The sequence below is a fragment of the Pongo abelii genome, chromosome 2, assembly GCF_028885655.2.
Source record: "Pongo abelii isolate AG06213 chromosome 2, NHGRI_mPonAbe1-v2.0_pri, whole genome shotgun sequence".
Taxonomy (NCBI): Eukaryota; Metazoa; Chordata; class Mammalia; order Primates; family Hominidae; genus Pongo; species Pongo abelii.
Window position 1 is genome coordinate 24,310,232 of NC_085928.1, and position 16,152 is coordinate 24,326,383.

General features: G+C 38.5%; 1 protein-coding gene across 2 annotated transcripts in view; it reads right to left on the bottom strand.

Moving 5' to 3' along the window:
- Window positions 1–253: 253 nt before the first annotated feature.
- ATP6V1A (ATPase H+ transporting V1 subunit A) overlaps window positions 254–16,152 on the bottom strand; it is a 67,072-nt gene continuing 51,173 nt past the window's right edge. For both annotated transcript variants that reach the window (XM_054550325.2, NM_001132553.1), the window contains 4 exon segments: window positions 14,787–14,990; window positions 8,650–8,744; window positions 6,804–6,975; window positions 254–2,967 (listed from right to left, as the gene is read on the bottom strand). In XM_054550325.2, coding sequence (XP_054406300.1) covers window positions 2,875–2,967; window positions 6,804–6,975; window positions 8,650–8,744; window positions 14,787–14,990 — 564 coding nt within the window. In that variant the 3' untranslated portion in view covers window positions 254–2,874.

Here is a 16,152-nt window from a genome sequence, read left to right on the forward strand (position 1 = left end):
CTTTCTCAAATTAAAGTAAAATTCAGAATGGGATGGGATTCTGTGTATTGTATTTCCAAAACATAGTGTGATACAATTATGGGACTTTTTGCAGGCTATAGTGAGGGCTCCAATTCAATTTCATAATCTTAAGTAACAATCTACAAAAAGGAAGGAAAAAATTTTAAAAGGTCATACCAAAACAGTAAGTCAAGATACAAGGTACATATTTTCTAGCAGATTGTGCCATAAAAAAGAGAAAAAGAAAAAAATGTTAATTTAAATCCACTTTTTATTCTTCCACAGATTTTAACAATTATACACAACTTTTAACATAAAGGTAGTGAAATCTCAAGGATAAGGAGGCAATATATATGGCCTCTTCTATTCGTTATTCAGGATGGAAGGAAATTTTCAAAGTACAATGTGTGAGATTTAACACTGGAAAAATACATATGAAACTTGTTTAATTGGCTCCACTTAGGACCAGACACAGCACAATAAATATAGAACTGCATCATCTTTTTAAAAGATCATTGTAATTTTAACACATTCTTACTAAAGAAATACATACTATCAGTGACCAATCTGAAACTCTGTAACAGGTGAAGGGAGACTTACGATGAATATCTGAGCATAGGTTCGCTAGCATCTTCACACTCATACATAAACATTCTTAAAGGGAATAAGAATGATTTCAAATTCAAAACAACAACAACAAAAAAACAAATTTGGTCAAACTTTCTTCACCATACCATTCATTGCTATCACAATCCTAGTTTGCTGGTAGGTTTAAGAAAGGAATAGAAAGTTTTTGAAATCCTTTTAATTTCTACCAGTCTTAGGGCCTCTTGGGTAGGCCACTTTGGAAGCAAACTGATTAAACAGCACCATTAAGTCCGTATCTCAACAAACCACTGCATAATTTCTGTCAATGTTCTCAAAGGTTAAAACAAGTTGTATGGAAGAATACCTTTCCTCAATAGCAGGCCACTGTAAAAACATGTAATCTGCAAGAATTTAAACAAAACTATCCTGAATTCTCTACTGATTGCTTCTTTCCTTAATAGACCAAGAGATAGGCATTACCTAAAAAATTAAATAATAATATACCGAGGCATAAAATAAATACTTTACTTATGCTATCACAATTTGGGTATTTGAGATTGTTAGCCATGTTCACACACCCTTTCCTCTTCCCAAAGAGGAAGCAATGGTGCCAGCACTATTGGTCAGAAAGAGTTAATCGGAAACTGTTGCTCTCAGAGCTGTTCTGCAATACGAAGACACATAAATTATTTTAAATATATACTTAAAAGACGGATAATATGATTTTTTTTTCATGTGACCCAGATTCTGTTATCAGTAGATACAAAATTAATTTCATTCCTATTAGGATGGAAACTGGTATGCTGCTGTGGCCATAGATATTCTGAGAAACCTCTTAAGCTAGTGAACCAAAAACCATATGAAAGAAAGTAATACTTTCTATGATTGGTCAACTGGCTGTTCAAAAATTCAGCAAGCAAACAAACATGCAAACATGTGACATATGTCATTATTCTGTAAAAATATAATGCCACTCTGGCCCCAGGAATCACTACAGCCCAGCTGGTCCTTAAAGGTGCAAACAGCCTTTAATTGCTACTAAACATCTTCTCTGGTATTTTACTGCCCATTACACTTGCCACATGATTTTCAGAAGCTTAGGCTTCCAAGATGTTTAAGGAAAATAAAGAGGGTGTGATGTGGATCAAGTTTTCAGTGATTGTTTTAAGTGTCATTTTAAAAAGAACTTCCTAGTAATGAAGTATATAATAGTCCTTGATACTAAATTTTTTCTAGTGAAATAAACTATGCTTTAATAAGACAATGTTGCTCTAAGTTTGACCATCTGATTCTTTTTTTTCTCTTTTTTAGAGGGTACTGTTTCATATATTGTGTGAGCCCCACAAACGTCTATTTTAAAAAGAGTATAGTCCCTGGCTGGGCACGGTGGCTCACGCCTGTAATCCCAGCACTTTGGGAGGCCGAGGCAGGCGGATCACCTGAGGTCGGGAGTTCAAGACCAGCCTGACCAATACGGTGAAACCCCGTTTCTACTAAAAATACAAAATTAGCTGGGCATGGTGGAGCATGCCTGTAATCCCAGCTACTCGGGAGGCTGAGGCAGGAGAATCACTTGAACCCGGGAGGCAGAGGTTACAGTGAGCCAAGATCACGCCATTGCACTCCAGCCTGGGCAACAAGAGTGACACTCCGTCCCAAAAAAATAAAATAAAATAAATAAAAAATAAAAGTAAACAGAGTATAGTTCCCAATAGTTTCTCACAAATATTCCTGATTTATACTGGGGGAAGTGATGCATAATTGGAACATTAATCATTATGTTTTTGAAAATTAAATATTTCCTGCAAAGCAATTCCTTTGCAAAATGCTAAGCTGCCAAGAGCTTACCACAATAGATATTGAGTCATTTCACAAAGTACCTGTTCAAAAGTTATAGAAACCTGGCCTTCCATTCCAAATTCACTGCAAAGAGAGTACATGCAGTAGTCCTGTTTACAATTTAATAGAGATGAGGAAAGGGCACACCTAGGACAAAGAGGGTCATCACCCTACATACAAGTTTACAGTAGTGTAACCATAATATATATTTACTATATTCACCACTTCAGACAAAGGAAGAGGGAGGCCCTCCACAACTCTAGAACAAAGGAATGTTTGTTTTATATAAGACCTACCAAAAAAACAGGGAAACAAATAACACACATAGGCACTAGTCTCAAAGCTGCACAATAAAGAAGCAAAGGGTTTGAGATGAGAAATTCAGGAAAATATACACATAGGAGCTTGCTGAGGAAAAGGAAATCACAGTTCTAATCTTCAAGGCTTCTAATCTTCAAGGCTACGGAATGCATTCTGCATATCTTCAAGAAGTTGTGCATAGTCGCTTTTGATCTTTGCCTCACCATCTTTCAGTGGATCCTGAAAGAAGACATTGCAAATTCAACTCGCATTTGGAAAATAATTTTCATTACGTATGTTAAGTTACTTTTTTTTTTTTGGAGACAGAGTCTTGCTCTGTCGCCCAGGCTGGAGTGCAGTGGCACGATCTTGGCTCACTGCAACCTCCACCTCCCGGCTTCAAGTGATTCTCCTGCCTCAGCCTCCCAAGTAGTTGGGATTACAGGCGCCCACCATCATGCCCAGCTAATTTTTTTTTTTGTATTTTTAGTACAGACAGGGTTTCACCATGTTTGCCAGGCTGGTCTTGAACTCCTGATCTCATGTGATCCACTTGCCTTGGCCTCCCAAAGTGCTGGGATTACAGGTGTGAGCCACTGCACCTGGCCCAGGTTACTCGTATTTTATATATTTTGAGTACTAGGTTTAGTGAGGGACACTGGTAAACCACAGGGAGGAGGTAAAACTATACTCATTTTCCCTTTTCCTTAAAGATATAAATCCAACCGAACAGAAAGAAAACAAAATTTTAATTTTGCATCTTGCCTGATAACCACGTTCAGTGACCAAAGCCTTTATCTATCCTCAACAATGTGCACAATAGTGGGAAATTATGCCGCTTCATATATTAGATGAATGACTTAATGCATGATAATTAGGAATTAATTTAATCAAAACAGAATTTGCTCAACATCTGGTATTATCACACTGGAATGGAAAAGTAAAATTTAGGAAATAATGTTAAAATGCACCATTATTTAAAATCCTTATGGAAAGCAACTTACTGAGTAATATGTATAAAAGAGAATTTAGCTAGGCTTGGTGGCTCACGCCTGTAATCCCAGCACTTTGGGGGGCCGAGGCGGGTGAGTCACAAGGTTGGGAGATTGAGACCATCCTGGCCAACATGGTGAAACCCTGTCTCTACTAAAAATACAAAAAAATTAGCTGGGCATGGTGGCGTGCACCTGTAGACCCAGCTACTTGGGAGGCTGAGGCAGGAGACTCGCTTAAACCCAGGAGGCGGAGGTTGCAGTGAGCTGAGATCACGCCACTGCACTCCAGCCTAGTGACAGAGTGAGACTCTGTCTCAAAAAAATAAATAAATATATAAAAAATAGAGAGACAGACTTTAAAATGTTCCAGGTCTCTAACCCAATCATTCCACTTCTGGGACTCCATACTAAGAAAATGCACAAAACCAACTACACGCAACTACATGGTCGTCCACGCCAGTAACTGGAAATTTTCTTTTCTTTTCTTTTTTCAGACAGAGTTTTGCTCTTGTTGCCCAGGCTGGAGGGCAATGGTGTGATCTCAGCTCACTGCAACCTCCACCTCCTGGGCTTAAGTGATTCTCCTGCCTCAGCCCCCTGAATAGCTGGGATTACAGGCATGCACCACCACACCCAGCTAATTTTGTATTTTTAGTAGAGACGGGGTTTCTCCATGTTGGTCAGGTTGGTCTAGAACTCCTGACCTCAGGTGATCTGCCCACCTCGGCCTCCCAAAGTTCTGGGATTACAGACGTGAGACAATGCGCCCGGCCAACAACTGGAAATTTTCTAAGTGTCTAAGAATAGAAAAGTATTACTCTCCAGCCACAAAACAATGCTACAGAAGAGTAATGACATTAAAAAATACCTGTGATGTTAATTTGACACAATAAGCATGTAAATAGAAATCATCATTACTACAGGTATATTTCTTTTTCATCCTCTTTCTATGAATATATAGTTTTTTAAGACAATATTTGGATCAAGTTACATATGGAAGTTTTTTCACTCTGTGCCATAAGCATTTCTACATATCTTTGAATATTTTTGACAAAAATGGTAATGCCTTCATAATACCTATCTTATGGACACACCATAATGTACTGTTGGCTCTGTTCATTCTTGGGTGACATTTAAGAAATTTGGCTTGGCATAGTGGCTCATGCCTGTAATCCCAGCGCTCTGGGAGGCTGAGACGGGCAGATCACCTGAGGTCAGGAGTTCAAGACCAGCCTGGCCAACATAGAGAAACCCCTGTCTCTACTAAAAATACAAAAATTAGCTGGGTGTGGTGAATGCACCTGTAATCCCAGCTACCTGGGAGGCTGAGGCAGGAAGAATTGCTTGAACCTGGGAGGGGGAGGTTGCAGTGAGCCAGGATCATGCCACTGTACTCCAGCCTGGACAGCAGAGCAAGACTCCATCTCAAAAAAAAAAAAAAAAAGAAAAAGAAATTTAATAAACAACCTTGTATATCTATATCAAAATTCTGATTACTTCCTTCGTTTATGTATCTCAAGGTGAAATGACAAGACTAAAAAGGTGTAAATGTTTTTAAATTCTCAATGTAGTGATTACCTATTTGTACAGGTTTACTTTCAATCTATAGTGTGAACACACACACAAAATATATATATAATTTTAAAATTTTTATATTACATATACACTCGGAGAATCATTCTCAGTAGGTGGTTAGTAAATATGCCTGGATGTCATGACAGAAATAAATACAATTCAACTGATCAAATATTTTAAAAACAATCTTATACATTTGAGTTCCTACTAATAATTTCATTTAATTATCTATTTTTATCTTGTGTACTTTCAAAAGAACAAGAGGCCACTTAAAAGTTAAAAAATGGCCGGATGCGGTGGCTCACACCTGTAATCCCAGCACTTCGGGAGGCCGAGGTGGGTGGATCACATGAGATCAGGAGTTTAAGACCAGCCTGGACAACATGGTGAAACCCCACCTCTACTAAAAATACAAAAAATTATCTGGGCGTGGTGGCAGGCACCTGTAATCCCAGCTACTTGGGAGGCTGAGGCAGGAGAATCGCTTGAACCCAGGAGGTGGAGGTTGCAAGTGAGACGAGATTGTGCCACTGTACTCCACCCTGGATGACAGAGCAAGACTGTCTCAAAAAAAAAACAAAAAAAAATGACCTGCAGTACATGATATTTAAAAGAAGTAAACAGAGAAGATGTCATTTCAGAAGAACACGTGTGCTAGAGGTTAATAGGCACTTGGAGTAAGGTAATTGTTGTTCAGCTATGAAGTAAGCTCTAATTGCCTGGCAGCTAAGACAAAAGGGAATACACATCAGCATTTATTTTAGACATGACTTACTTTAATTTTTTGAGACTGGGTCATACTGTGTTGCCCAGGCTGGAGAGTAGTGGCGTGATCATGGCACACTGCAGCCTTGACCTCAGCCTGCCAGGTAGCTGAGACTACAGGTGTGTGCCCCACACCTGGCTAATCTTGTATTTTTTGTAGAGACAGGATTTCGACATGTTGCCCAGGCTGGTCTTGAACTCCTGGGCTCAAGTCATCCTCCTGCCTGAACCTTTGAAAGTGCTGGGATTACAGGCATGAGAACAACTGTGCCTGGCTGATATACTAATTTTTATCATTAGAATTCCTATTTGAACATAACTTAGAGGTCTCTACTGGTTTTACAAAACCTGAACATGTGTGAAAATAACTGCAAGTTTTATAGCCCAGGTTTGGGACTCAAAATAGCTAGAAAAATTAAAAAGAAGCATTGCACTTTGTGAGGCCAAGGCAGGCAGACCACGAGGTCAAGAGATCGAGACCATCCTGGCCAAAATGGTGAAACCCCAACTCTACTAAAAAAATCCAAAAATTAGCTGGGCATGCTGGCACGCACCTGTAGTCCCAGCTATTCAGGAGGCTGAGGAGGAGAATTGTTTGAACCCAGGAGGCAGAGGTTGCAGTGAGACAAGATCATGCCACTGCACTCCAGCCTCGCAACAAAGTGAGACTCTGTCTAAAAAAAAAGAAAAAAAAAAGAAGCATTTCCAAATAAAAAAAGTTACAGCAGAAACAAAATATACCTTGAATTTCATTGAGGAAAGTTTATAGAGGATGTCTCCCATGTGCTCACGAATAATGGACCATGTGATTTTATTGTCACTCTGGGCAGTGGTTTCAACAGCTCTACGAGCCATATCATAAAATGCAATCATGTTGGACAGCATTCCTACTGTCTTGTAGAATGGGCAGAACCTAGAATAAATGAAGGTCAAAAAAATTAACAAAAATAAACTCCAAAACAGGTTCATACTTTATATAAAACTACTAGAGCATTAGTTTCTTTATCTAAGTATGCAGATTGCTTATTTATTAGATGATACATAAGGAATAAAAAAAAATAGTGAAAAGACCAACAACTACTTAACCAGAGTTTTTGGACAGAGATGTCTCAGGATATGGGATAGAAGAAGATATATATTCTTTTATTTATTTTAAGGGTAAATTTTACTTTTCTCTGTTAAAATCATCAGGGAGAAACAATGAAACAGTACTGCTATAATCTAATGACTCTCTGAGGGTTTGTTTTTGTACAATGCAGTTAAATAAGTAACCCAAATGGTAAAATAGCTGAGTTGTAAAGACTCCCTTGTGATAGTGGATTAGGTTTAATGAGTAATAGGAAAGCAGGGAACTGCAAGTTCCTGAAGTTAGTAGTAGCCCCTTTTTTCTTAATGTGTTCGTTTTCATTTGCCCATACTTTTAAATAACAGACACATGAACAAATATTCAACTTCAGTCACATACATTCGTACAACTTTTGGACATGTTTAAACACATTTGCATACATAATTTCATGCATACTCCTATTACACCTTTTCCAAAGAATTCTTCCCTTGTTATCTTTGTGTAGGTGGTTCCTAGAAGCTTTGTAAGTTCCCAGTAGAGCAGATTTCTGGGGCTTACGATATACTGGCATATTTACTGCTTGCCCTACATTCTGGTAATCCTTCCATTGGCTCAGTTCCTTCTTCAGTCTTATATGGGGCCAAATATGATTTGAGGGAGAAAAGATAACCTGGCATGAAAGAGCTAAATTCTCAAAGTTTAAAAGAAATGAGAACTTTAAACAAGCCTCAGTAGTAGCATTGATAATAATGAAACAAAGAAAGCACTGAGTAGGAGTTGGAGTGCTCTAACAGAGACCTTGGTAGAAAGCAAGCAATAGGACTCTTGGGAAATGAGGCATGAAAGCAGAACTATTAATTATTTAGGAAAAGAGTAATAATTATTTAGGAAAAAAGTAAAAGAAGCCAGGCGTGTTGGCTCATGCCTGTGAGTCCCAACACTTTGAGAGGCTGAGGTGGGTGAATTGCTTGAGCCCAGGAGTTGGAGACCAGCCTGGGCAACATGGCAAAACTCAGTCTCTACCAAAAAAAAAAAAAAAATTAGCTGGGCATGGTGGTGGGCACCTGCAGTTCTAGCTACTCAGGAGGCTGAGGTGGGAGAACTGTCAGGAGGTTGAGGCTGCAATGAGCTGAGATTGTGCCACTGCACTCTAGCTCGGGTGACAGAGTGAGACCCTGTCTCAAAACAACAACATAAGAGAGTAAAGGAGACACAGGCAGTGGAAAGAAATGAAGGCGGCTTCTGAAGGAGTGAATAATCCCCAGGCTCTGCACTAAGCCACAGTTAAATCTAATTATAGATGAATGTATGAGTGAAAATACTGTCATAATTGGACAAATGAGCAAATCAAGATAGGGGACATATTAGATCATGTCTACTACAAATATACAAAATAAACCAATCTACTAAGTCAGAGTGTATGAGCCTGTATGAGAACAAAAAAAGGTTTTTAATGTGTACTCCTTCACCAAAACACAATAGAAAATCCTCAAATAAAAAAAGGAAGTCAATATAGCTTACTTGTCATAAGGAGTATATCCATTTTGTTGTAGGAAATCATCTTTGATAAGTTTTGCTACCTCCAGAGTGATTTTATCTGTTTCTGCCAAAGAAGCCTAGAAGAGAAAAAGATATTTTTAGACATTAAAATGTAAGCTCGATGGTGGCAATTAATTAACAAGCAGAAACTATATAATCCACCATCACCTATTGTTAATAAATTTACTTATAACAGCTTTTTGATTGATGTTTCTTTTTAAACTGTGGTTAAAAAGCATATAACATAAAATTTACCATCTTTGCCACTTTTAGTTATACAGTGTAACAGTGTTATGTATACTCACATTACTGTGAAACAAATCTCTAGAGCTTTTCCATCTTGCAAGTCTGAAACATCCATTAAACAGTAACTCTCCTTTCTCTTCTCCCCCAGCCCCTGGTAATCACTATTTTACTTTCTGTTTCTACAAATTTGACTATTTTAAATACTTCATAAAAATGAAATCATACAGTGTTTGTCCTTTTGTGACCAGCTTATTTCACTTAGCATAATGCCCTCAAAGTTTATCTGTATTGAGGCATGTGACGGGATCTCTTTCTTTTTTAAGGCTGAATAATATCTCATTGTATATATATATACCACATTTTGTTTATGGATTCATCCACAGATGGACATATGGGTTGCTTCCACTTCCTGGCTATTGTGAACAGTGCTGCTAAGAACATGGGTCCGCGTACAGTGGCTTACACCTGTAATCCCAGCACTTTGGGAGGCTGAGGCAGGAGGATTGCTTGAGCTCAGGAGTGCGAGACCAGCTTGGGCAACATGGTGAAAACTTGTCTCTACAGAAAATACAAAAAATAGCCAGGCGTGGTGGCATGTGACTCTAAACCCAGCTACTTGGGAGGCTGGGGTGGGAAGACTGCTTGAGCCTGGGAGGCAGATGGAGGTTGCAGTGAGCTAAGATCGTGCCACTGCACTCCAGCCTGGGTGACAGACGAGACCTTGTCTCACAAAAAAAAATCCCAAACATGGGTGGCAAAAAGCTTGACGTTCTTGGCCAGGCGCTGTGGCTCGCACCTGTAATCCCAGCACTTTGGGAGGCCAAGGTGGGCGGATCATGAGGTCAAGAGATCGAGACCATCCTGGACAACATGGGGAAACCCCGTCTCTACTAAAAATACAAAAATTAGCTGGTTGTGGTAGCGCGCGCCTGTAGTCCCAGCTACTCGGGGGGCTGAGGCAGGAGAACTGCTTGAACTTGGGAGGCAGAGGTTGCAGTGAGCCGAGATCGCGCCACTGCACTCTAGCCTGGCGACAGTGCGAGACTCCCTCAAATAAATAAATAAATAAATAAATAAATAAATAAATAAATAAGCTTGATGTTCTTTTCTTGAAATACCTCTTCACATCTTGGCTTGCTATCTTAATTATTTGAATTCTCAGTCTTAAGTTTGTTTCATAAAAATCTATATAGCTCATAAATAGTTGAATTTTAAAAACATTACAAAGTATTTAGAACTATGAAGTACAGTAAGTATGTACTACTCTATGTCTGAGTGCTATTTGACTAGTATAGCTAAGTTACAGAGCTTCACCCTTTAAATATCACTACCTCAAAAGCCCTAACTTTTACAATTGCCCTAGCAGCCTTGAGAGATAGTATTAGTGTTGCCGGGATCACTAACAGGTAAAGATTTTTTGGGAGTGGAAAATGGACAAGCCCAATGAGTTAACTACATTCTTGCATTATGGATCAGGTCTCCAGTTTTTTTTTTTTTTGTAAATACCTTTTATCTCTAGTCCTCTCTTCAACCACAGGTAAATATTAAACAATGTTTTATGTGTATTATTTGTATAAATTCATGTAAAATGTGTATTTTATTTTGTGCAAGTGTCTTTAATTATGTAAAACTTCTTGTGTCTTTCATTTGGTACTTTGTTTTGATCCACCCATGCTGCTGTGCCACATGGTCTGCTGCTTCCAGCTCTCATGTATTTCATCCTCTGTGGTGTGCACCCTCCCTATTTCACCTTCCATCTTTTGCTCATAGTAGAGGACAATCAGATTACTTCTAATTCCCCACCATCACAAACATCCACTTAAGGACCTGCTTGAGAATTTCTTTGGGGATAAATATCCAGAAACAGAATTGCTAGGTCCCAGGGTATGCAAACAAGTCCTATCAGACTGCTCACAATGGCAGCACCAGACAATCCGCCCACCAGCTCCTCTGTCCCCACAACACTGGGCAATATTTGACATTTTAACTAGTATAATGTGATGTTCTCAGTGTTGTTAGAGCAATTCTCCATAGGTCTATTAGTCTTTTGAGATTCCTTTTCTATAATCAGTCTGTTCTTTCCCTTGGCCACATTTCTGTTGAAGTTCTAGTCTTCTTATTAACTTACAGGAGATCTTTGTACATTTTAGACATTAGTCCATCAGTTTTTTTTTTATTTTTTAAAAGTATTTTTAAAATTAAAAATTTTCCTTAACATTTTTATCTTATTATTTATGTATTTACTTATTTTTTAATAGAGATAGGGTCTCACTCTGTCACCCAGGATGGAATGCAGTGGCGAGATCTCATTTCACTGTAGTCTCAACAGCCTGAGCTCAAGTGATCATCCCACCTCAGCTTCCCAAGCAGCTGGGACTACAGGCCCGCATCACCACACCCAGCTAATTTTTATATTTTTTGTAGAGACAAGGTCTCGTCATGTTGCCCAGGCTGGTCTTGAACTCCTGGAGTCAAGCCATCCACTCACCTCAGCCTCCCAAAGTGCTGGGATTACAGGTATGAGTCACAATGCCCAGCCAGTCCATGAGTTTTAGATGTCACAAACTTCCTCTCCCAATGTCACTGGTCTGTTACCTTTAACCAGGGGTAGGCCTTTGCTAAACATAAATGCTTACTTATGTAATCAAAAACTCTTTTTTTGTTGTTTTAAGGCTAATGTTAAGGAGTTTATTTTAGAAGTCCTTTTCCAACTCTAGATCACTAAGATATTTTCTTAATATTTGTTTTCTATTAAACTGAAAGTCTTACCTTTCCCACGTACATTGTGAATCTATCTGGATTCTAACTTTGTATGTGGAATTAGAGAACAATCCAATTTTGTTTTTTTCCTTCAAATAGTAAACAGTTTTCTATCACAGACTGAAACAATCTATCCTATCCTCACTTGATTTTTGGTACCATCTTTGCAATATCAATCGTTTATACAATCACAAGTCTATCTCTATTCTGTTCCACCAGTCTGCTGGTCTGTTATTTTACCAATACCACACTGCTTTTATTATTATGGTTTTGTATCCCCCCTTATCCAATAGGGGAGAAGCTCACACTTTACTATTCTTATTTAAGGTTGTGAATCTTTGTGAAATCAAATGAATTTTAGATTGGCGTTACACTGAATTTACAGATTAAAGAGAAATTGCGTCTTTTTTTTTTTTTTGAGATGGAGTCTCCCTCTGTCACCCAGGCTAGAGTGCAGTGGCGTGATTTCGGCTCACTGCAACCTCTGCCTCTCAGGTTCAAGCAGTTCTCCTGCCTCACCCTCCCAAGTAGCTGGGATTACAGGGGTGCGCCACCATGCCCAGCTAATTTTTTGTATTTTTAGTAGTGACAGGGTTTCACCATGCTGGCCAGGCTGGTCTTGAACTCCTGACCTTGTGATCTGCCCGCCTCCGCCTCCCCAAAGTGCTGGGATTACAGGTGTGAGCCACCACGCCTGGCTGAGAAGTGGCATCTTTTTAATAAGTCATTCCATCCAAGAGCATGGACTGTTTCTATTTTCATACCATTTTCTGTTTCATTTATTAGTTTAAAAGTGATTTTCATAGAAGAAATATATATTTCTGGTTAGTTCCTACACTCTAGTTTTTGTTGCTATTGAGAACATCTTATTTTTACTTTTATTTTCTAGTTGGTATTGCTAGTGTAGAGAAATTCTCTTGATTTGTGTTTATCTTGAATCATAACCCCTCAGTGAACTCTTATTATTAGTTTCTCTGTTAATTCTGTTATATTTCTAGTACATGAGCACATTATCTACAAACAATGACACTGTTATCTCTTTCTTTACAACTTTTCTTTTCTCTTCTTACATCATTGGTTATGATCTCTGGTATTTGACAGAACACAGTGATGAGATTAGGCATGGTGGTCTTAATCCTAGTTTTTAAATGAAATGCATCTGAAATTTCTCCAGTAAGTAAAGTGGCTTCCCTAGGTCTTAGTATATTAACACATTAAGGAAGTTCCCTTCTATTCCTTGTTTGCTAAGATGTTTCTAAAAATTGTAATAAAGTCAAATATTTTTCCACATTAACTGAGATATCCTTTTTCCATTATATTATTACATTAGTGAATTACAATAGATTTTCTGTGTCTAATATGGACATTCCCGAGATAAACTTGCTTATGATGTATCATTTTATTGTCTTTAATATCCTACTGGACCTCATACACTAATATTTAATATTTTATTAAGTATCTACATTCATACCTACATTCATCAACAATATTAGCCTATAGTTTTCCTTTCTTGTATTGTCTTTATCTGGTTTTGCAGTTCTTCCTGTTTCTTGCTTCTCTTATTGGGCAGATAAGAGAATATTTTTATTCTATAAATAATAAGTAGTAATACATGTTAGAATGTTAGCTATCTCCAAATATTAACCTTTTTTGGAATACATTAGGAGATGACTTTATAACATATAATAAAAAGAACAAATCTACAATGAACTCTAACAAATTTACAAGAAAAAACCAAACAACCCCATCAAAAAGTGGGCGAAGGACATGAACAGACACTTCTCAAAAGAAGACATTTATGCAGCCAAAAAACACATGAAAAAATGCTCACTATCACTGGCCATCAGAGAAATGCAAATCAAAACCACAGTGAGATACCATCTCACACCAGTTAGAATGGCAATCATTAAAAAGTCAGGAAACAACAGGTGCTGGAGAGGATGTGGAGAAATAGGAACACTTTTACACTGTTGGTGGGACTGTAAATTAGTTCAACCCTTGTGGAAGTCAGTGTGGCGATTCCTCAGGGATCTAGAACTAGAAATACCATTTGACCCAGCCATCCCATTACTGGGTATATACCCAAAGGACTATAAATCATGCTGCTATAAAGACACATGCCACACATATGTTTATTGCAGCACTATTCACAATAGCAAAGACTTGGAACCAACCCAAATGTCCAACAGTGATAGACTGGATTAAGAAAATGTGGCACATATACACCATGGAATACTATGCAGCCATAAAAAATGATGAGTTCATGTCCTTTGTAGGGACATGGATGAAACTGGAAATCATCATTCTCAGTAAACTATTGCAAGGACAAAAAACCAAACACCGTATGTTCTCACTCATAGGTGGGAATTGAACAATGAGAACACATGGACACAGGAAGGGGAACATCACACTCTGGGGACTGTTGTGGGGTGGGGGGAGGGGGGAGGGATAGCATTAGGAGATATATCTAATGCTAAGTGACGAGTTGATGGGTGCAGCACACCGGCATGGCACATGTATACATATGTAACTAACCTGCACATTGTGCACATGTACCTTAAAACTTAAAGTATAATAATAATAAAATAAAATAAAAATAATAATAAAAAATAAAAAGAACAAAACCAGACAAAGAACTCTGAGTACTAACTAGCATTGCATACTATCTGAGAAGTCTTTTCATTCTGGCATTTAATTTGCCTAAATTTAATTACACCATCTTTCCTTGAAGAATCAAGATACAGGCACAAGAATGTAACTCACCTGTTTAAGGCCAATAGCTAATTATTGGAGGAACTAGAAGCCAATCCTTCTGAAACCTAGCCCTAGCATTTCTACAAAAACGTATGTTAACAAATCCTAACTCTACCACCTCTAATTTGGTTGCTGATGGGTATATTCCATTTCAAGATAAAAGTAAATCAAATGTTTCTTTCTCACAATATACCCAAAAACCATGCTAAGTACTATAACGAATAGAAAATTTCAATTAAAAATATTTAATAAATATTTAGTTTGCTAGGCAAGAATCTGTAATATCCAAGGCTCTATCTGTCCTTGAAACACCCCAGTGTAACCCACAGATCTATCTTCCATGGAATTTAACAACTCACCTTTCCCACAAGCTGTACAATTTCTGCCAGGTCTTCTTCTTCCTGCAGAATTTCCTTAGCTTTGGTCCTCAGAGGAACGAACTCTGTGAAGTGTTTGTCATAGTATTCATCCAAGGCACGCATATACTTGCTGTAGCTGATGAGCCAATTGACAGAGGGGAAATGCTTACGCTGAGCTAGTTTCTTATCTAAGCCCCAGAACACCTGATTCAAAAAAACACACAAAAAAACCAGTAATTTTTCTCAAAAAACAAAGTTAAAAAAATACCGAAGCATGTTTGTCCTAACTATGCAATTCTTTTTGGTTTTTTTTTTTTTTTTTGAGACAGAGGCTTGCTCTGTCACCCAGGCTGGAGTGCAGTGGCATGATCTCGGCTCACTACAACCTCCACCTCATGGGTTCAAACAATTCTCCTGACTCAGCCTCACGAGTAGCTGGGATTTACAGGCATGCGCCATCAGGCCCAGCTAATTTTTGTATTTTTAGTAGAGATGGGGTTTCACCATGTTGGCCAGGCTTGTCTTGAACTCCTGACCTCATGTGATCCTCGGCCTCCCAAAGTGCTGGAATTACAGGCATGAGCCACCATGCCTGGCCCCTAAATATGCAATTCTACAATTCACTGGTCAAATTATACATCGTTTTAGTATATACTAAGTAAAATTAAAACAGAATAAAACTTGCAGAAAATGACAATAATCTATTTCCTTTCATTTTCAAAGTGGGTAATACCTGCAAATCAAATTTAAAATTTACCTGTATTTTCTTAATAGTGTGTCAAATCCAATAGCAAAAAGAAAAATTAATTTACTCTTTTGAAAATTATTATGGTACAATAGAACCAGAAAAGGTTTATGTAGATGGAATACACACTTTACTTTGGTTAAAAACCTCTAACTGGCCAGGCATGGTGGCTCACGCCTGTAATCCTAGCACTCTGGGAGGCCGAGGCAGGTGGATCACCTGAGTTCAGGAGTTCGAGACCAGTCTGGCCAACATGGTAAAACCCTGTCTGTACTAAAATACAAAAATTATCTGGGCGTAGTGGTGGCGCCTGCCTGTAATGCCAGCTACTTGGGAGGCTGAGGAAGAAGAATTGCTTGAACCTGGGAGGTGAAGGTTGCAGTGAGCTGAGATCGCGCCACTGCACTCCAGCCTGCACGATGGGAGTGAGATTCCATCTCAAAAAAAAAAAAAATTTTTTTTTAACTGTTCTGGGCCAGGCACGGTGGGTCACGCCTGTAATCTCTGTACTTTGGGAGGCCGAGGCGGGTGGATCACCTGAGGTCAGGAGTTCAAGACCAGCCTGGCCAACATAGTGAAACCCTGTCTCTATTAAAAACACAAAAAATTAGCCGGGTGTGG